This window comes from Lepidochelys kempii, chromosome 2 (genome assembly GCF_965140265.1).
Source record: "Lepidochelys kempii isolate rLepKem1 chromosome 2, rLepKem1.hap2, whole genome shotgun sequence".
In the NCBI taxonomy this organism is placed as follows: Eukaryota; Metazoa; Chordata; order Testudines; family Cheloniidae; genus Lepidochelys; species Lepidochelys kempii.
In genome coordinates this window covers 108,271,382-108,293,218 of record NC_133257.1, presented here as the reverse complement: position 1 = coordinate 108,293,218, position 21,837 = coordinate 108,271,382, and the positions used below count along the sequence as shown (strand labels likewise).

Below are 21,837 nucleotides of genomic sequence, written 5' to 3'. Positions count from 1 at the left end.
ATCACTCTCCTGTAGCCATCTGGCCTGGAGGGAGAGAGCTGCTGTTCCTGCTGCTGATACTGCTGCGGTTAGGCCCTGGGCTCTCCCTGCTGCTACTGCTGCTCCAGCCGCTCCCATGGCTGGGCCAGACACCCCCCCCATCCCCTTCTCTGCTTCCTGGTTGCTGGCCGGCTGCTGGACCCCCACCCTTGGGTGCTGCTACTGCTCCAACTGCAGCCCCTTGGGGGGGCCCTGCTACCCCACTCCCCAGAGGTGGGGAACCCCAGCCATTGCTGCTGTGGACACCACCACCTGAGAGGGGTCCTTTCTGCCGACCCGGACCACCTCCTGGAGTTCCTGGAGGTGCTGCTGCAGAGTCTGCTGCCTGGAGCTGCTGAATCCCCAAGGAGGGGAAGAAGAGGACCATCTACCAGTGCGGGAGCACCGGAAGACTTTGCAGACCACCATGGAGGGGGGCTTTGGAATTGAGTAACTTTCAAACTGTGCTCTCGTGGTGGGGGTCTTGACTGTGTTTGTGGGGACACAGGGGGTGTGGCGTGGAGCTGCCCCCTGATCTATCTGTGTCCCCCCAACCCCCACCACTACCACCACCGCTGCCCCCTCCACCACCCCCGCTGGCCGTTTACCATTTACCTCAGCTCTTGCCTCTGGACTCAGCTGCTTGCTTGGCTTGCCATGCTCTATTCCCACCATTTGGGCCAGAAGCAGCAGCCAGCCCAAACTGACTTTGTGCAAGTGCATGTGGGCACACGTGCCGCCCCCCGCCCCCCCCCCCGGACTGCCCACCTCACAGCTTTGCCCCTTGCTACCTGCCCCATTTGCCCCTTGCAGTCCTTTGCCCCCTTACTAGTTTGGTTTGGGTGCCTGCCCCGCCCACTTCCCTCTGCAGCCCTTGTTTGTTTGCCCTGCCCCAGCCTCTGAAGCTAGCCCCTTGGTTTCCCTGCCCTACCTCCAGCCCGCTTAGCCCCTTGCTCCGTGTGCCCATGCCCCCTCCCATGTGCTTGTGCCACTCCCCATTTCAGTTTAAACCCTCTTCACTGCACCCCCAATGCTGTTGTATTCCCCCCCTCCCTTAGTGCAGCTGGAGGAGCCGGAATTCCACCCCGTGTCGGCGACTGACCCCTAGCCCCTGTTTTGTCTCCCCTTCCAGCCCACCCCTTTTGTCGCCATCCTCCTCTGCCTGCAGCCTAGTGGGGAGGAGTGGTCGACTTGCCTCCCCTTTCCCCTCCTCCTTCTGGTGTCTCCCCTTCCCTCCTTGCTCATGATGGCGGGGGACGAGACAGGTAGGGCCCCTTCAGCAGCCCCAGCCCCTCCCCCACCTCAAGCACCCCCTCAAGCCTCTACCTCCGCTGCCGCTGCCAAACCACCTGCCACCACCCACGTTGGGGCGCCAGCAGCGGCGGGAACCGGGGTGACCACCGGGGCCGCCACGTTCCTCGCCTCCTCAGATTCTGGGGGAGCCTCCCCAGCCGGTGGGAAGGGCCAAGGTAAGAAGAAGGGGAAGGGCCCTGCTAAAAAGACCAGGCCCTCCATGGCAGGGGCTGCCCCCACTGCCGCCGCCCCACCACTGGCTGCGGCATCCCTCCCCGCTGTTCCCTCCACCAGCTCTGCGGGTGTCCTTCCCCCGGTCCCCAGGGTGTACGCCCAGGTGGCGGTAGCCCCCCCGCCTGCCACTACATCATCTCTTCCGCCCACCACCTCCGCTACCATCTATAGCAGCCGGGGCCCCTTTCCCACCATGACCAGGAAGCACAGCATCTGTTGCCTCCTGGTGCCCGCCTCACCCCACGTGGAGACGTACGTGCGGGTGTTGGCGAGGGTGGTGGGGCCCGTGGCCATTGTGGCAACCTCCAAAATGTATTGCAAGGTCGTCTTCTTCTTGGCATCGGAGGCCGCCGCCCAGGAGGTGGTGGAGAAGGGCCTGGCAGTGGGGGGGGTGTTTGTCCCCCTAGAGCCGCTAGAGGACCTGGGCGTCCGCCTGGACCTGACCTCTGTCCCTTCCTTTCTTCCCAATGCCGCCCTGTTACCCGCCCTCTCCACCCTGGGGAAACCGATCTTTGTCATCAGCCCTCTCCCGTTGGGCTGCAAAGACCCTGCCCTCCGTCACGTCCTCTTGTTCCGCCGGCAAGTGCAGCTTCAACTGCATCCAGCGGCGCGTGACGGAGAGGCGCTCGAGGGGTCCTTCCTGGTCCCCTACCAGGGGGCCCATTACCGGGTGCATTATTCCATAGGGGAGGCCCAGTGCTACCTCTGCCAGGTGATGGGGCATGTCTGGAGGGACTGCCCCCTGGCCCGGCAAGGGGGGCCATCTGGGACCCCCGAGCCCTGGCAGGGTGCCAGCCCCATCATCGCCGGTGCCCCTGGCTGCCCGGCACCCGGAGCCGCCCCTCCTCCTCCTCAGTCCACCAGTGCTCCCGCTCGGGCCCAAGGGGTACCTCCCCCAAACGAGCGGGAGAGCCTCGCCTCTGCTGCCTGCAATCCAGCGGGGCCCAACGAGGAGAGTGCGGCAGGGATACCGCCAAGCATGGGAGAGGGCCCGCCCCAGGGGGAATCTTCCCTCCCTCATGCCACTCCACCGCAGTCTCCCACAGTTCCTGAGCCATCACCCCTGCCCCCCGACCCGACCCCTGTTAGCCGGCCCCCAGATGATGCCATTGAGGGCTGGGCCCTAGTCCAGGGGAAGCGGGGCAAGTGGAAGGCTCGAGCTCCGCTCCTTTCCACCGATGCGGAAGCCCCCCGGAAGACAAGAAAGGGGGGCACCGATGCCGAGCCCTCTGCCTTGCCTGCGGGCACATGCCATCCCCCGGTACGAGCTGGGGAAGACGTGGCAGCACGGGAGGGCAGTACCACCCTTCCATTGGAGTCCCTTCCCTCCAAGGCCCCCGATGGAGCCCCTCCTGCCCCGTTACCATCTGGAGCTCCTGTGAGCCCCGAGGTGAGCGGCACTTCGGGCACTGGCGGGGAGAACTCCAGGGTGGTGGAAGGGAGAGCTCCCTTCCATCTACGAGGAGATCGAGGCCGTGGGTCTGACCCCGGTCACCCAGCGGGAGGACGACCCTCTACCAGCGGGCCTCGATCTGAGTGATCTCACCCTGGCCCCCCCTTTCTCCATGCTCCCTCCCCCTAACCGCTGTTTCCGCTCCCGCCTCTGAGGGTTCCCTGGTTTCCTCCATCTGCCTGGCCGCTGGTGGCACCCTGCTGACGGCCGCTGAGCCAACTGAGGCGACGGCTGGTGCCATGAGGCTGGTACCCGAGCCCTATGGGATGTCCCTTGTGGGCGTGGTACAACTGAGCTCCTTGCCGGGCGGGGACCCCACTGAAGGCTGTCCACCTTTCAATGCTGTGGCTACTACGCCGGCCATGGAGCCAGAGCCCGGCATCGCAGAGGGCCCCCTTCCCACCCCCCAGATTCGTCAGCTTTACTGAGAGGGGCCGTTTCCCAGCGGCCTAGCTACTGGGGCACAGGATCCTGCCTTTGCCCCTCTTGCTGATTCTGCTCCTGATCCCTGCCCTGCTCCTACTCTAGATCCCTGCCCTGCCCCTGATGCCAACCCCGACCCTGTCCCCTCCACTTCCCGAGATAACATTGCCCGCCCCTTGGGCCATCATCTCCTCACTCCCAGAGGATAGACCCCAGGGAGCGGCCTCTGTATTTCACTGTCCCGACTCACCATGGGCTGCTATCTTCCCTCCGCCGCCCCCAATTGAGCTGGGGTTTGAAGGGGGTCGCATGGCACCAGCCCATCGGGCACCATGTCGGGGGTCCCCCCTTGCCTGCCTGTCTCGGTGGGCCACAGGGCTGTGTCAGTGGTCCCTCCGGAGGAAAGCCAGGGGCTAGTGACCCCGGCCCCCCACGCTGTGAGAGGAGCTGCGGGAGTTCCTTGAGGAGCTCCGTGGCTACCATAACAAGGTGCAGCTCGCTCTCCAGCAATGGCGGGATTTCCATCAAATCCTCCGGGCTGCGAGGGCCCTCATAGGGTGAAGGGTTAATGTCTAGCTATTCCACCTGGAAGCAGGCGGGGCACACCCTGACTGTTTCCTAGGAGCAATGCACACATTGCTCTATCCAAGGACAAGGGCTAGATATGAACCCTGAGAACTTGATTGTTTGGACAGCAACTGTGGGAGGTTTCTTTAGCCTGGGCTCAAGGCCTGAGAACCAGGATTGTAGTAGATAGAGGATGGTAACTAAGCATATGAATCAACGTCATACATTCCTTTGTGTAGCAGTGTGTAATGCTTAGGGGGAGAAATATAATAAAAGGAGAAGGTGGAAGGCAGGGGGCAGAACAGCCCATCTCCGCTGACCAGCCTGTTTGCTTGTATAAAGCTGTGTTCTGTCTCATCACTGAACCGCAACAATAGGGGAGAGTAAAAGGACTGGGAAGCAGGCCGCCGCAGCCTATCAGCGGGTCCGCCTCTTCCGTGACTCCTTACTCACCTGCGGGGTGGGTCACGGACTTTTGCGCGGCCCGTTGGGAGCCGTGAGCATCCCTGCCAGCGAGGATCCCCCCCAGCCCTCCTTATGGCACCTCTCACCATCGCAACATTGAACACCTGAGGCTGTAGGATGGGTCTCCGCAGGTACCAGGTGCTCTCCTTCCTTCGGGAGGGGGGTACTCTGTGGTCTTCCTGCAGGAGACCCATACGGATCCGGCCGCCGAAGACAGCTGGCAGCTGGACTCAGGGGACAGGGTCTACTTTAGCCATCTCACAGTTCGTATGGCTGGAGTGGCGACCCTGTTCTCCCCTGACCTACGGCCCGAGGTGCTGGGGGTCGCCGAGTCTGTGCCAGGCCGCCTGCTGCACCTCCAGATCCGTATGGAGGGGCTCGTGGTCAACCTCATTAACGTCTATGCCCCAACATCGGGCCCGGAGCGGCTGCAATTCTATCAGCAGGCGTCCACCTTCCTCAGCACCGTAGATCCTCACGAGTGCCTGGTCCTGGGCGGAGACTTTAACACCACCCTCGAGGAGCGGGATCGCTCGGGGACCGAGCAGTGCCCAGCCGCCGCGGATGTCCTCCAGGAGATAGTCGAACACCACTCCCTGGTGGACGTCTGGTGCGACCACCACCCGGCTGACATTTCCACGTTCACCTTTGTCCGGGTGGAGTCCCATGGGTCGTGCCACTCCCAGTTGGACCGCATTCATTTATCACTCTTCCACCTTTCACGAGCCCACTCCTCCAGCATCCGGCCGGCCCCATTTTCTGACCATCATTTAGCCACCGTGACGGCTTCCCTCTGCGTGGAGAGGCCAGGGCCAACCTATTGGCATTTCAACAACAGCTTGTTGGAGGATGTGGGCTTTGTGACGTCCTTCCGGGAGTTCTGGCTGGCCGGGCAAGGGCAGCGGCTTGTCTTTCCCTCAGTGCAGCGGTGCTGGGACCTGGGGAAGGTGCGCGCCCGGCTCTTCTGCCGTGACTACACCCGGGGCACCAGCCGACAGAGGGATGCGGGGATAGAGCAGTTGGAATGGGAGGTCTTAGAGCTGGAGAGGCGTCTGTCCGCCAGCCCCGAGGATCCGCCCCTCTGCAGAGCATGCTGGGAAAAGCGGGAGGAGCTCCGGGCCCTCGAGGACCATTGGGCCCAGGGTGCCTTTGTTCGATCCCGCATCCGTCTCCTTCGGGAGATGGATCGCGGCTCCCGCTTCTTCTGTGCCCTGGAGAAAAGGAGGGGGGCCAAGAACATGTCACCTGCTTTCTGGCAGAAGATGGCACCCCCGTCACAGATCCAGTGGAGATGTGTGGGAGGGGAGAGCCTTCTACGCAAACCCTTTCTCCCCGGATCCGACCGATCCTAACGCTTGCAGAGTGCTCTGGAAGGAGCTCCCTATGGTCAGCACGGGCGACCGAGACCGGCTAGAGCTGCCTCTCACTCTGGCCGAGTTCTCGGAAGCCCTCCGTTGCATGCCCACCAATAAATCTCCGGGCATGGACAGGCTGACCATGGAGTTCTACTGCGTGTTCTGGGACATCCTCGGCCCAGACCTAGTCGCCGTCTGGGCCGAGTCTTTGCAGAGCGGGGTCCTCCCTCTTTCGTGCAGGTGAGCTGTGCTCACCTTATTGCCGAAGAAGGGACCTCCGCGATTTACGAAATTAGCATCCCATCTCCTCGGCACGGACTACAAAGTCGTGGCAAAGGCAATCTCGCTGTGGCTAGGGTCCGTGCTGGCGGACGTGGTCCACTCAGACCAGACCTACACCGTCCCGGGCTGCAGCATCTTTGACAACCTATATCTGGTCTGGGACCTTTTGGAACTCGGGTGTAGGGATGGTCTGTCGTTTGCCCTCCTGTCCTTGGATCAGGAGAAGACGTTCGACAGGATGGACCCACAGGTATCTCCTAAGCACTCTGCAAGTGTTTGGCTTCAGACCCCAGTTTGTCTGTTTTCTCCAGGTGCTGTACGCCTCCGCAGAGTGTCTGGCCAGGCTCAACTGGATCCTGACCGAATCGGTCAGCTTCGGGCGAGGAGTACGGCAGGGGTGCCTCCTCTCAGGCCAGCTGTCTGCTCTGGCGATCGATCCCTTCCTCTGTCTCCTCTGCAGGAGGTTGTCGGGGTTGGTGCTGCGGGAGCCTGAACTATGGCTGGTCCTGTCGGCGTACGCCGATGACGTGCTCCTCGTGGTCCAGGACCCGGGTGACTTGGCATGGGTGGAGGCCTGCCGGGCCATCTATTTGGCAGCCTCCTCCACCCGGGTCAGCTGGGTCAAGAGCTCTGGCCTGGTGGTCGGGGACGGCTGGCAGGCGAGCTCCCTCCCACCCGCGCTTCAGGCCATCCGGTGCAGCGTGGGTCCGCTGCTCTATCTCGGCGTTTACCTTTCTGCCACGCATCCCTCTCTGCCGGAGAACTGGCACAATTTAGAGGGGTGGTGATAGAGCAGCTCCGGAAATGGACAGGACTACTCCGGTGTCTCTCTCTTCGAGGGAGAGCGCTGTTGCTTAATCAACTAGTCCTGTCCATGCTCTGGTACCGGCTCAACACCCTGGTCCTGGCCCCGGGTTTCCTGGCCAACCTCCGGACATCGATTCTGGAGTTCTTTTGGTCAGAACTGCACTGGGTCCCTGCAGGGGGTTCTCCATCTACCCCTGGAGGAGGGAGGGCAGGGCCTGAAGTGTCTGTACAGGCCCTGCAGAGGCTCCTTTATGGTGCAGGTAGTCCTGTGTGGAGCATACTGGCGCACGCCTTCCTGCGCCGCTTCCGAGGGCTCCGATACGACCGGCAGCTCCTTTATCTCCATCCAAGAGGTCTTCCATGAGACCTCTCCGGGCTGCCGGTCTTCTACCAGGACCTCCTCCAGATCTGGAAACTGCTTTCAACGACCAGGTCCATGGCGGCCACCAAGGGGGCAGATCTCCTCGCGGAGCCCCTGCTACACAACCCCCAGCTTCGCGTGCAGGTGGCGGAGTCCCCCTCGGTGCACCAGAGGTTGGTCCTGGCAGACGTCACAAGAGTCAGAGACCTTCTGGACTACGACTGGGGAGACTGGTGGATCCCCTGACGCTCGCTCAGCGCATGGGGCTCTCCAGACCTCATACTCCCCAGCACGTACTTCAGGAGGTGAAGGCTGCTTTGCTGCCCGCTGCTCAGGTTTACCTCGACCGGGTCCTAGACGAGGGCGCGCCCCACCCACCCTTCACCCAGGCCTGCCGGACCTTTTCATTGGGCTCCTGCCCCGTGGAGCCAACCGACCCCCCACCCCTTCACCGTGAGCCGGCTGCACGAGCTGCAGCCGGTCTGCTTCCAGATATCTATACATGCTCATGCTCCCCACCCTTCACACCCTCACCCTCGTGTCCCGCCCCGATACAAAATGGCAGGACCTCCTACCACCTTTGGAGGGTGAGGAGCCCCAGTGGGCCAGCCTATATTCCACTTTGGTCCCGAGGCCCACTGGGGATATCAGTTGGCGGATCCTTCACGTAGCCGTGAGCACGGGCGTGTACTTGGCACGGTTCACCCTATCCCGGATACCTGCCCCTTTTGTGGCATGAGGGAAACCCTGGCACACATATATTTGGAGTGTGCCAGGCTGCAGCCCCTATTCCGGCTCCTCACCAATATTTTATTACGTTTTTGGTTGCACTTTTCCTCTCACCTTCTTATTTATGCCTTCCCTATCCGCGTCCCCACAAAGTTACAGGATCTTCTGGTCAGCCTCCTCCTGGCCCTAGCTAAAATGGCCGTCTATAAAACCAGAGTGAGGAGGTTGGCTGATGGAGTCTCCTGTGACTGTGGGGCCTATTTACAATCCTCGGTCCGTTCATGAATCCGGGCAGAGTTCTTCTGGGCGGCGTCCACTGACTCCCTTGACGCCTTTGAAGAGCCGTGGGCGCTGTCCGGGGTTCTCTGTTCGGTGTCCCCATCTGGTTCCCTTCGTTTGACCCTTTGACCACACTCCTGTCCCTGTTATTTCATTAGTTGTCCCCCGTATTTATTTGGTGTCCAGGTCCTGTGGATCCCCCTCTTAGGCTGCGGGGGGATCCTTTAGCAGTGGGCGGGCAAAGCCCGGATCCCAATAGGATCACTCTCCTGTACCCATCTGGCCCAGCCCTGTCACAGTAGTTATTAGTAGATGCCACACTAGAGGGAAAATTGGCAGTCAGCTGTTTCTGTTATAATTAAAGACAGAAGTTTCCAAATGTGGTTCCTTTACTACGTCCGGATAGGAATCAAATAAGTTGTATATTTTTTTTTTCCTACTGGCAGAAATATACAACTAAATCTAGTAATGCAAAATGCTGTGTGAAAATATAAACAGGAAACAGATGTAGAGATGCTGTGAAGTAGAACTCTGTTAGTCCATGGTGTCCTTTTACATCCTCTCTGGGCTACTAGCTAATAGTTTTAATAAGTGATGAAATCTAATATTTTGTATTCAGTGTGTGCTGTGGGAATATCTGTAAGGATTAGCTAAGTATGACTGTTCAATGCAAAGCTGTATTTGAATAAAGCCTGTATTGTAAAGTACCTGGTTGAGTTTTAAGTACATGAAAGATGAGACTTGATAAGACTGGGAAATCTTGTTTATCTTGAAGTTTTGAGGCAGCAATTTCAAGTAACAGGTGAGCTCATATAGGCTGTGAAACCTGACATCCAGGTTTTTTAAGTAATCAAACAAAACATTCTTTTTGTGCATCTGTTCCAGCTCCTTATGGACAACTGCAGACTCCCGGTTTCCTATCTTAATGGACAAATTAAGGAAGTAGCACTAGTGGCACTTATAAGACAAGTGACATAGCTGCTGTGTAAACATAACTTCTGAGAGGATGCTTCCCAGTGCAGATACACTTCCCAGCGCACTTGCTCTGTTTGGGCTAGCACTCTAAAAATAGCAGTATGGCCATGCCAGCATGGGCAGTGGCTCAGACTAGACACTTGAGTACGTACTCAGGGGGTTGGGCAGGTTTGTACTCAGATAGCTAGTCCCTCCATCCATAGCCACACTGCTATTTTTAGCACACCCGCATGAGCAGAGCTAGCGCATATCTGCCTACCTGCACTGAGAAGCACGCTCTCAGTTGCTGTGTAGGCATACCCAGAGAAATGCCTGACTGGCCAGTATTTCTCTTTTACCTGTTAAGTCCACGATTGTTTTTTAAATGCATTGAAGTTGAGAGTTATGACTTCTGTTATGGGAAGTCACAATATCAGGAAAGATTTGACATCTGAAACTGATGTATAAGCAAGCCCAACAGTGTTGTTGGTATTTTCTTTGGATATGATCTCTTTTCTTCTCTTGCTTTCTTTTTTGTCTCACTGAGTTTTGTGCAGATCACTGAAAAACAGGGAAGGGCACAGTCTAACTGTCTCTGGAGACTGTGTAAACATTTAGTAGTGCAGTAAGAAGACAAACAGATCCAGGAAATCAGACATTCACCTTATATATACAGTGGTTAATGAGCAGTTTGAAAGCCTAAATTGGAATTTAGCATTTTGACTTCGCTGGCTCAGCTATAGGCTATTCAGTGATTTAATATTGCAGGCTGCAATCGTTATTCTGTTTAAAGTGGATACAAACGCATTATACTTGCACAGCTTTTAGAAAGATAATCACGTACGCAGATTGGTACCACTACCTAAAACTCATCATTAGTTTGTCTTATCAGTAAAAAATGTAGCTCGTATGCCTGTTTGCAAGACACAAATAATATTTTACCTATATGCTGTTTGATGGGACAACACTCACTCCAAAATCAAAGTCAAGTCCTTTTATCTTATCACCATTTCTGATAGCTCATTTTTCTTGATAGCTAGTGAAACAGAATAGCATGGGGAATAATACTTTTAAATCAGATTACTTTCCATACCTGGAGTCAAAACCTTGAGGAAATCATGTCTGTCTTTACTAGTTAGGTACCATGGAGCTTTGGATATTAAAGCTGGAAGTCTTTGATTTTTATGAGAATTAATAAACCCTTTCAAGAAACATATTTCAAACAATTTGCACAGGACTCCTTAAAACATTTCAACATTGAAAGTTAACCCTGTGGTGGATGGCCCCAGAGGTAACTGCATCAATACACTATGACCAGTGTATGGATGCAGTTACAAGTTACCACACAGCTCTTTCTAAACCAGCTCATTCATTCATTCATTTATTAAGGTAAAAGCATTACAGAGAATACATTAAAACAATCAGAGAACTTAAACGCACACTTAAAAGGTTACCGGAGATCACTCCCAGCTTCCGCCTATGGCTCTGGTAGGTTTTAGTTTTTCAGAACCCACAGCTGGGTTTTCCACCGGTTGTAATTTATCTGTCTTAGATGCAAAATGAAAACCCCGAATCAGTGTAAGCTTGTGCTATTTATTCAAAAGTCCATTCTTTGTCTGTTGGTCTCTGAAGAATCCAGTTTGAACAGAGAATCCACTGGTACCTCTTGTGGGAGGAGGGGTGCAGGGAGAGGAAGAGGGTTACAGCCTGGCTGGTTTTCTTAATCACCATCCACTGTTTTTAGTTCCTGGAGGAGCTGTGGTAGCCCTCTCTCATGGAGTAGAACAATTACACATAAACCATTCATTTAAAACAATGGACACTAAGGATACTTCATGGGATTGCAGTATCTGACACCATAGTATCACTGTCTGCTCTCCTCATAGCGAATCCATATGACATGCAATTTGTATGCCTGCTCTGAACCTGGCCTTCTTTGTGTATATAATATGTACATCTGTCTCTCACACACATTTCTCTCTCTCTCTCTCTCTCTCTCTCTCTCTCTCTCTCTCTCTCTCAGACACACACACACACACACACAATTAGCTTTTTGAAAGATACATTTGGTTTGATATTGAGACCCCCCCCCCTGTGTCTTTTCCAAATATAAAACAGTACTGTGAAAATGTCAGTGACATTTATCAACACATAGGTGACCATCTCATGCATTCCCTCAGGATTTTTTGCCTTCTTGATCTTACACTTGTGATTCTTTCTGTGAAAATTCAGGGGCCCATAATGACAGTTGAGGAGCAGTTCAGTTAATTAAAGCTGGGAATCCTTTGACATATTGGCACAGAACTGAGCAAAATGAGTTTATTAACTGAACAACGTCATGTTCGTGTTCCTGATACAAATCTGCAACTCTGATTGCAAGGATCATAGAAGCCCCTGTGTGGTTTCCATGAAAGCTAATTGAAACAAGCAGTTTTGACCAGGGACTTTTTTAATATAGCTGCTGAATGTATTTCATGTTAAGTCTTCCTCTCTTACAATGAACAGAGTTAAGTTTCCTGTTGGTACACTACGCTGCAGTAGGTCAAATGCAAATTGCATTGATTTGCTGCAAGTTACTGTGAGTTAATAGTTATTAGGTTATTCTTGTTTGGAGTAGTCATTGCAGAAAAAATGTCTTCTAGTTTTGGAGCCTTTGAAGCTCACATTTTCACACTTTTCTCTGCAATCATGACAGCTGGAATCTTTCTTTAAAAAAGCAAGCAAGCTGAGTTTCTCATGTAATCACAGGACTCCAGGAGCAGTAAGAAACACAATAAATATTGAGCAACTCGTGATAAAATCATGAGAGTTGGCAACACTGCAGTGTAGTCTCCAATACTGTCCAGTATTCAGTATAACCTTACCAAATGAAGTTACACCTCCTATTCTTTTAATATTTATTCATTTATTTATTTTTATAGAACCTCTCAAGCTATTCAAAAGTTAAAAACAGCATTTGATGTAAAGCTGGGCTCTGTGTCTCAAAGAGAAGCAAGCACTATGCCAAAAAAAGGGGAAGGGGAGCAAAGAAAAGGTAACTTCAGAAATGGATGAATTAAAGAGGGAACACAAAGGACCAAGTCTACCACTATATATTGCTTAACACAGTAAGGCCCGAATTTTGATTGGGGTCGATGGGTGGTATCACACTGGAAATATAAAATAACAATTAAATAATTTACAAAGAAGAATCGAGTCAAATATAAGAGCCTTACACTGAGCCTTAGAACAACTAGATGAAAAATGATGTTTCTTTTATATGTGAGAGCTAGAGAATATAAGTGGGAGCTTAAATCCTTATTTTTTTTTATTTATTTTTTTTATTCAGTGGTCAGCACAAAAAGATGCAAGTATTCATAGAATCATAGAATATCAGGGTTGGAAGGGACCTCAGGAGGTCATCTAGTCCAACCCCCTGCTCAAAGCAGGACCAATCCCCAACTAAATCATCCCAGACAGAGCTTTGTCAAGCCTGACCTTGAAAACTTCTAAGGAAGTATTGTACAAACGAAGCTGAATAGGAGAATAGCAAAACAAAGCTAACGAATGTCACTAGCTGTGTGTGAGGGGATTGATTGGTTGATTTAAAAACTGGACAGGGACACATTTTAAGAAAGTTTCAAAAAATGCTGAGGCAAATTAGTGATTTCTGCCTTACTCCTTATTCCTTACTTACTTGTATCATAAATGCAGTATAGTTTTGAAGGATAATTCAGAGTAAACTGTTTTGAATTAGGAGTAGAGCTGGCGAAAGAGGAAGAGTCTGCTGTGCAAACGAATTCTATACTGGAACAGTATTCAGTTAATCACTCATACTGGAGCTCTTGCCTGGTTTCCCTTATTTGATAAAGGAAAACTAATAATTTTATTAGTGATGGACAAAATAAGGTATTTGGTTTTGAAAACTGGGGTGGTTCATAGCAAATGTTTTTATAGAAATCCCCAAAGTTTGTGGGGAAGAGGTAAAGAGAGATTGGCAAAACTGGGAGTCATTTTATTTGGCAAAACTTTGTGTGTTGGGGTGGGAGGGTTGGATGCAAGTTTTATGTTATTTGAATATCTAAAGTTTAGATAAAAGATTCTATATTTTTTTTTCAGAAATGTTTCAAAAAAATACAGGTCCAATGTGGCACTTTTCTGCCATCAGTGAATGCGCTTGATGTACCTTGAGTTAATCTGTTAGCTTGGTTTAGCTGTATATACCTTGTTGTGCATTAATTGCATTATTTCTGTATTTATTAATATTTGTACTAATGTAATGTTTTAAATTTGGTTTGTCTGGTTACGGTAGTCAAGATGTTTTCACCAAAGAATGTAACTACTTCTCTCCTTCATTTATACACTGTTTTTTAGGCCAAGATTTCCAAAAGTAACTAGAAAAGGAGTACTTGTGGCGCCTTAGAGACTAACCAATTTATTTGACCATAAGCTTTCGTGAGCTACAGCTCACTTCACCGGATGCATACTGTGGAAACTGCAGAAGACATTATATACACAGAGAACATGATACCTCCTCCCACCCCACTCTCCTGCTGGTAATAGCTTATCTAAAGTGATCACTCTCCTTACAATGTGTATGATAATCAAGTTGGGCCATTTCCAGCACAAATCCAGGTTTTCTCACCCTCCGCCCCCCCCCCCCCCACAAACTCACTTCCTGCTGGTAATAGCACATCCAAAGTGACCACTCTCCTTACAATGTGTATGAAAATCAAGGTGGGCCATTTCCAGCACAAATCCACAAAAACCTTGATTTTCATACACATTGTAAGGAGAGTGGTCACTTTGGATAAGCTTTTACCAGCAGGAGAGTGAGTTTGTGTGTGTGGTTTTTGGAGGGGGGGGGTGGGGGGTGAGAGAACCTGGATTTGTGCTGGAAATGGCCCACCTTGATTATCATACATGTTGTAAAGAGAGTGGTCACTTTGGATGGGCTACTACCAGCAGGAGAGTGAGTTGGGGGGGGGGGGGGCAGAGGGTGAGAAAACCTGGATTTGTGCTGGAAATGGCCCAACTTGATTATCATACACATTGTAAGGAGAGTGATCACTTTAGATAATCTATTACCAGCAGGAGAGTGGGATGGGAAGAGGTATTGTTTCATGGTCTCTGTGTATATAATGTCTTCTGCAGTTTCCACAGTATGCATCCGATGAAGTGAGCTGTAGCTCACGAAAGCTTATGCTCAAATAAATTGGTTAGTCTCTAAGGTGCCACAAGTACTCCTTTTCTTTTTGCAAATACAGACTAACACGGCTGTTACTCTCAAAAGTAACTAGTGAGTTTTGGGGTATTTCAGTTCTTGAGTGCCCAATTTGTGACACATTAAATATGTCTGTTTTTGGAGGATGGTGAGGGGGGTTAGCTTAGCACTTTCTAAAAATCAGACCCCTTTAAGGCACATCATCTTGGGCAGCCAAAAACTTTAACTTAGATTGCATATTCTGCCAATGCAGGCTGTAAAAAGCAAGGAAATAAGCAGTAAGTCATTCATCTTCCCATATGCTCTCCATTACATTCCAACCATGACCCTGCATGGCCCCCATCCTAAAAAAAGAACGAGGAGTACTTGTGGCACCTTAGAGGCTAACAGGCCCCCATCCTGTTTCCCCACAGTCACGTCCTCTGCTCATCCCATTACATCTTCCATCACTCTTCAAGCCCACCCTTGTGTTTCAAAGTACTCAATAAATGTATTTCCTTTTAAAACTGTCACCTTTTAATTTCCAGTTTCTTCTTGCTCTTGAATTACAGGCTGAAATCTGCTACATAGTAGAGGAGCAAGTCTGCAATTCATTGGCTCTTCCTTAATTAGCAAATGGCCAATCTTAAAGATGCTCAAAATAGAAACTAAAGAGGATGCACTTAGATGCAAATGTGTGTGGGCTGGTTTGTCTCCCACAGAAAAAGACTATTCATTGCTCCCTCATGAAAATCAAAACAGGCGCTCTCTGAGAGCACTGCTAAAGATTTTAATCAGACTAACTCAGAGTTCTAGAATTCTGTGCTTCCAGTGTTTGCTTTTAAATTATATTCATGTCTCTACCAAACTATACTAGTTAGAGGACAAAACTTTCTTGATACATTCTATTTGAAGTGAAGTATAATCCTAAATTTTTCATCTTATTGCTGAAAAATCCTTGCTAACCTCTCCTCCTGTCCTTGCTGACTCATGAATAGGCAATAAAATTGAGTTTTGTTTGGGCATCAGAAGCCCCATTACTGACCCTCATTAGCATGTGTGATTTTTATGGGATTTCTGTACATTGTTTTAACGATTGGCTAAACATATTTTCTTCTGACTACTTTTTAGGAAATGGCAAAGATTCTCAATCATCCAAGAGTATATGCTTTTCTTCACATACCAGTCCAATCTGCTTCTGACAGCATACTCATGGACATGAAAAGAGAATACTGTGTGGAAGACTTCAAACGGGTAGTGGATTTCCTTAAAGAAAAGTAAGTCTGTTAATACTCAAGAAAATACCACTGTTCTTTTTTTGCAATGTTAAGAACATGTGGCTGAAAATGCAGCTTGCAACCTCATAAATAAGGTATGAAAAAGCTTTCAAAGTCTGAGTTTTCTATAAAACTCTTGATGTCATTTGCTCATTTGCCTGAGTTTCATAAATACTGTCCATCTCTGCATGACATGCTTTTAAATTGTCAATAGATTCCTAATCTTTTTCAAATAATAGAATTTTAGATAATTTTTATGCCTAAACTACTATATATAGGTTGCTTGAAGTTCACTTTGCTGAAGTCTTTAACTTTAATGTGGCTTTTCGGCATCGTATAATCTGCATACTGGAGATGGTCCAACTCATGATAACATAAATTGACATTTTTTTTACTAAGTAGTATTTTATGTTCTCTAACTGGAATAAATTTACTTTTGTATGTTAGTCCCCTGAGTTGGCTTTAAAGAATTGGGACGACTTATGGAAAGACTTTTTTCCTATAAGGACAGAATATATGTCATACATATATGTCATACATACTTTTTACATAAGTAAAAGACAAATGATGTTATGTTAAGCAGGAAAACATTTTTAACAGCCAGTAATAGTACGTTTAGCATTTGATTAACTAAGTTGGGGTTTTTTAGTTGTTGGGTTTTTTTATTTATGACATCAAGTACTAAGATTGAAGTGCAAAATATGGCACTAAATATCTTACTTACAATTACTTTGTAACTTCTTGGCCTATTTTGAATTAATATTCCCAGGTGGAATGACAGAAAACTCATAGGTTTCAGAGAAGCATCTGTGTTAGTCTGTATCTGCAAAAAGAACAGGAGTACTTGTGGCACCTTAGAGACTAACAAATTTATTAGCCCACGAACGCTTATGCTCTGATAAGTGTGTTAGTCTCTAAGGTGCCACAAGTACTCCTGTTCTTTTTGAGAAAACTCATAAAAATCTGAAAGAATTATTTCTCACTTTCTTTCTTTGGCTTTCTGGGTATTTGTGTGTTAGTTTGTGTTTGACTTAGCTTGGGTGTAGTTTGTCGTTGTTTTGTTTTTGAATGAGTAAAGGTTCTTCACTTTACACCCTGGGTCTGGGATTTCACTCCTTTGTACACACTTAATTTAGAGTGTCAATTTTTCTTATCCAAATCACTATAAAATACCGTGGTTTAACTACATAAAGCATGAAATGCGAAAAACTGCATGGCAGGTGGGAGGCATAACAAAGAGTAACTATTGAAAAATGGAAGGACCTTCTCCTGCAAACTTTACTGAGGTGAGTGGATACTCTGATGCACTCAGGGAAATTGATTGCAATGGGGTTACTTGCAAGAGCAAAGGTTGCATCCATTATTTTTTATTATCATCATCTTCATGTTTACTCGTTCTGAGAAGTTTGATTTTTTTCAAACGATGGTAATGCCTTCGTTGTTGTTGTTTTTTTAATTAAGAGGTTATGTTAGCACATATCTTAGCTAGGAACTATGTCAATTTATATCTGAACTGATGTGAAGCTGATGCATTATTCTCTTCAGTAGTTTGAAACTTGGCAGCTATTATCATAACAGCAGCTGGATTTCAGATAACCTAGTAGAGCTGGCACATATTGGGGCATATGAAAATTTTTTAAAATCATGCAGCCCTTGCACACAAAAAAGAGAGTGAATTACTTAATATCCAAATTCATAGCAGCTGCTCATGTCTATGACATAAGTCATTTTCCACAAACTATTATTACTTGTGTAGTAAATTTAGTTTAAAAAAAGTAATTGATTTGATGTCTTACTTTAAAAAAAACAGTAAAAATAATATTTTATTAGAAATCTAACAGATTATCTAGTGGTTCCTATTAGGGAACAGTCTCCATTTAGCATGGTGGAAAATTCTTTGCAACACCTGGCAGCAGAGTGAGGTAGCTATGCAAGACACAGATATTTTGGATATTTGAACATGTGCACATCTGTTAAACTCATTTGGTTTTTCTTTTGTGCTCAAGAGCATGTGGTCTTTATTTGTAGTCTTTTCTCTCCTGATAGCAGCCAGCTATGACGTTGCCATGTAGACATTCCCATACAGATTTCTCAAAGCAAGAATTGCTGAGACATAACATTGCCACAGACTTCTCCAGAGTCTATACCTCGAATAGCTGGTATTAACTATGTGTGTGCTGAAGTATTTTAGCAGTATAAGGAGTGATGGCCCTCTTCCATGTCACAAAACAGATCAACCACAGCTGTAAAGTTTGAACCCACTTACTGCAAACACTAGCACAGGGCCCAGCCAGTAGATTCAGAATGGCACATACTCCATAAAATCAGGCATCTGCCAAGTAAGCATTTACTCTTAGAATGACATTGGACCCATAACACCATAGGTTGACTCAGTGAAGGAGATACTCCAATACTTGAGATATTCCATTAAGCACTCAGATACCTTGATGAAAAAAACCCAGACAAATAGAAAGAAAGAAATTCTGAAATCGATAGGAGTGGAATGAGAGAAAGTGAACCACGTGGTACCTGATCTGTTCATGCTGGGGCACTAGGCACATAATGACCAAGGAAACCCTCCATTCTCAGAGAGCCAGGGGAAAGGAACATGGGGCCACCTTCTTCACAACCCAAGAGAAGCACCATGAGTCATCTCTTCCCTTTGGAGAGGCAGGAGTGGCAGCAGGGGGAACTCCCTGTACTGTTGGAGTATTTGCTTGGGTGCATGCAGAAGTACTTTTCTCCTTCCAAACCTACAGTCTTCTACTGAGGTGGTGTTGGTGTAGTCCTCCAGAGTGCAGTGGTTTTGGTGTTAAAACTCCATTGAGATGAATGGAGCTGTTCACATCCCTCAGAGCTATTGTTTCAGACTATTTGGGGACTCAGGCAGACATGCATTGTTTATTCACAGTTTGTTTTCAAGGTTTTCTTCACATGCTAGAAACTCTTTTCAAAAATGAAAGCTGATATTCTGGTGCCATCACGTGATTCCAGAAGTTGGTCTACCAGGCATAGGCCTTCCGTGCATCTGTCTAAATCTGGTCCTGTCTGTAACTACTCAACTGAATGACACTGCTGTTAGCCTGGGATGAGGCTTTGCAGCAGTGTTTGCAATAAAAAGAAACCACAAACAAATACTATGGACTCGAGAAACTGGATTAAAGAACTCATATTTCCTAGTTTATGCACTGTAAAAATGTCTGTCTTATACGACCTTGATACCTTTCAGATGCATTCCTTTAACTCTTCGCATACAGACATTTTCTTTAATACAGTATCCAGAAAATGAGTGCTGTGGAGGACATACTGTTACTGTATCTGCTATGAAGTGATCATCTGTCAATACAGAATTATCAGACTTACTCTTTAAACAGAATTTATTTGTAAGTGGCTTCAATTTCACAGAATTGAACATCAGCATAAAGAAGATGAGAATATGTTGATTCCTTTAGGATTAAACTTTTGAAGGATAATTGTTTGTAGTTCTAAAAAAAAGAGGAAGTCTGCTTTAATTATGTCAAAAACTTTCAGTTTAATCCCTTGAAATTTACTTTTAGCAATAAAAGCAAATAATTGGAATATATTTTAGTTAAAGAATATTCGAGATCTGAATGTCACATTTTGCAATTACTCAATAACGAGCAACATGATCATATATTCATGAAAGAACCTTTAAAATGGTGATTCTCTTTTAAAATTCTTGTTTGTTGACTGAGCTTAATTGTGCTACACCCTAATACGTTTCTCCTGTGTGATGAGATTATGTTGTTAATGAAAAGATAAATGACTCTTTCTTTCTCACTTTCTCTATGCAAGCTAAGAGAATTTCAAACCAAAAACTTGACTGATAAAAGAAGGAAAATTCAGAGTTAAAGCTGACAACTTCCAGCCTTAAATCTTGAGAAGGAGCAAAGGAACAACCTTTTCAGAGATGGATTTAATATTTCTCATTAACTTTTTTTGTTCTCGTGAGATTGTGTCACTATTTTAATGTGATTGCCTGCTCCCATCCACTCCTGATTCTTCCCCAGCCCTCAAAACTTAGAAATATAGATAACTTTTGCAATATACTCTGAAGAACAACAAATTTGTACTGTCAGACCAAGAGGAAGCAACTTTCAAAGTCAAAGATCTCTCATTAAAAATACCTTGTCATCAGCCCTCTTCTGCCCTATTTCTCCCTACCCTCACTTCCCCATTAATATCTGGAGACTTAGCTGGAGCACCTGAACCGATCTCCGTTGCTTATGAAAGGTAGCCAAAACTTATATATCTTTTAGCAGCAGAGTGAAAAGCAATTAAGTGAATTAATATTAATATAACGGAAAATGAATTAAAATGTTAGAGGGTGACTAATACTTTATGAAGAATAAACGAGGATCTTAGTTGCCCAGTGATTAGAGTCTTCGGGACAATGATATGAAAGAAAACTAGCTACATTTATAAAAAGGTGCAGAGATACCTTTAAAGTCTGCTGAGGTCAGACAAGGTTTTGGTTTTTACAGTTGAAATTGCCAAACTTGACTAGATCAGTGATTCATTTAATCTCCAGCCACTTCCTCTGACAGCGGCCAGTACCAGATGTCTCAGGGGAAGGTGTAAGAAATCCTGTAGTCCAGGGATTCTCAACCTTTTTCTTTCTGAGGCCCCCTCAACATGCTATAAAAACTCCAGGGCCCCGTGGCAAGGGGCGCCAGGGCTTGGGGTTTCAGCCCCAGGGACCCACAGTTGAGAACTGCTGCTGTAGTCAACAATAATAGAATAACCTGGCCATAAGGGAAGTATCATCTTAGCCCCATCTGTTAGTGATTGACTTATGCCCTGAAGCATGAGAGTTTATATCTCCTGTTGTCAAACCTCTCAATTGTCCCTCAGTCAAGGGACATCATTTATTTTAGCCTCTGAGTTAATTGTTCCATGTAAATTCATTGTCAATCTTATTGTTGAAAATGATTTACATCAGAAAGAATGTAAAACTGAATTTATAGACAGTTATTTACTCTCAATTAATGGATCTCACATCATTTTAATTTTCCTGTATAAAAGACTTGGGTCCATCATTATCTGCATGAGTCATACATTACACTCCACATTTGCACTTTGGCAGAGTGGGAGGCATGATTAGTTGTGTGTGTGTGGATGTTACATTGAGGGAACGGGGCTTGTTTAGTCTGCAGAGGAGAAGAGTGAGGGGGAATTTGATAGCAGCCTTCAACTACCTGAAGGGGGGTTCCAGTGAGGATGGAGCTTGGCTGTTCTTATGCTGGTAGATGACAGAATAAGGAGCAATGGTCTCAAGTTGCAGTGGGGGAGGTCTAGGTTGGATATTAGGAAACACTATTTCACTAGGAGGGTGGTGAAGCACTGGAATGGGTTGCCTAGGGAGGTGGTGAAATCTCCATCCTTAGAGGTTTCTAAGGCCCATCTTGAGAAAGCCCTGGCTGGGATGATTTAGTTGGTGTTGTTCCTGCTTTGAGCAGGGGATTGGACTAGATGACCTCCTGAGGTCTCTTCCAACCCTAATCTTCAATGATTAGATATATAAATTTCTGTACATACATATATATATAGGCATAGTTACATACTGGAACAGATTACCAACGGAGATTGTAGAATCCCCATCACTGGAGATTTTAAAGAACAAGTTAGAGTAACATCTGTCAGGGATGTAAGTTTTTATTATCCATATAAGTGTTCTTGAACTCTACTGTGACAAAGTGGGAATGTTAATGTTTTGTCTGAATAGTGTGTGCGCGCCTCAGTTTCCCTATGTGTTATCAAGTATCTAGGTGGTGGGACAATGGTGTGTGTTCGTTGCAAAGACCCCTAAAGGGCAGGTGTGACTGCCATCTGGCTGCCTGGACACAGCCAATGCCTGACACCCTGTATCCTAGCAACTGATGGCCAGGGCCCATCTCCTGCAAAAGCCAGCTGGAGGTGTTGGAGAACAAAGCAGAAGATGGAGACCAGTTTGATGTTTGCCCAGTAAAGAGACAAAGGATGGAGGAGGGACATCTGAGCATGAGTGAGGGTGGGCTGCTGGAAGTGAGTCAGTCTCATGGTTGGGGACTGAGGGGAGAGAGCCCAAGGCTCTCGGTTCTGGATCCCCCCAAGATGGACATTGCGGAACGCCCCTAATTTCGGTGCTAACAAGATCT

The 21,837-nt window shown here is 47.9% G+C and overlaps 1 protein-coding gene across 2 annotated transcripts in view; it reads left to right on the top strand.

The window, feature by feature from the left end:
• CDKAL1 (CDKAL1 threonylcarbamoyladenosine tRNA methylthiotransferase) overlaps positions 1-21,837 on the top strand; it is a 664,051-nt gene that overhangs the window by 443,507 nt on the left and 198,707 nt on the right. For both annotated transcript variants that reach the window (XM_073331895.1, XM_073331896.1), the window contains exon 11: positions 15,534-15,679. In XM_073331895.1, the coding sequence (XP_073187996.1) occupies positions 15,534-15,679 (146 nt within the window). The remainder of the gene's footprint in view (positions 1-15,533; positions 15,680-21,837) is intronic.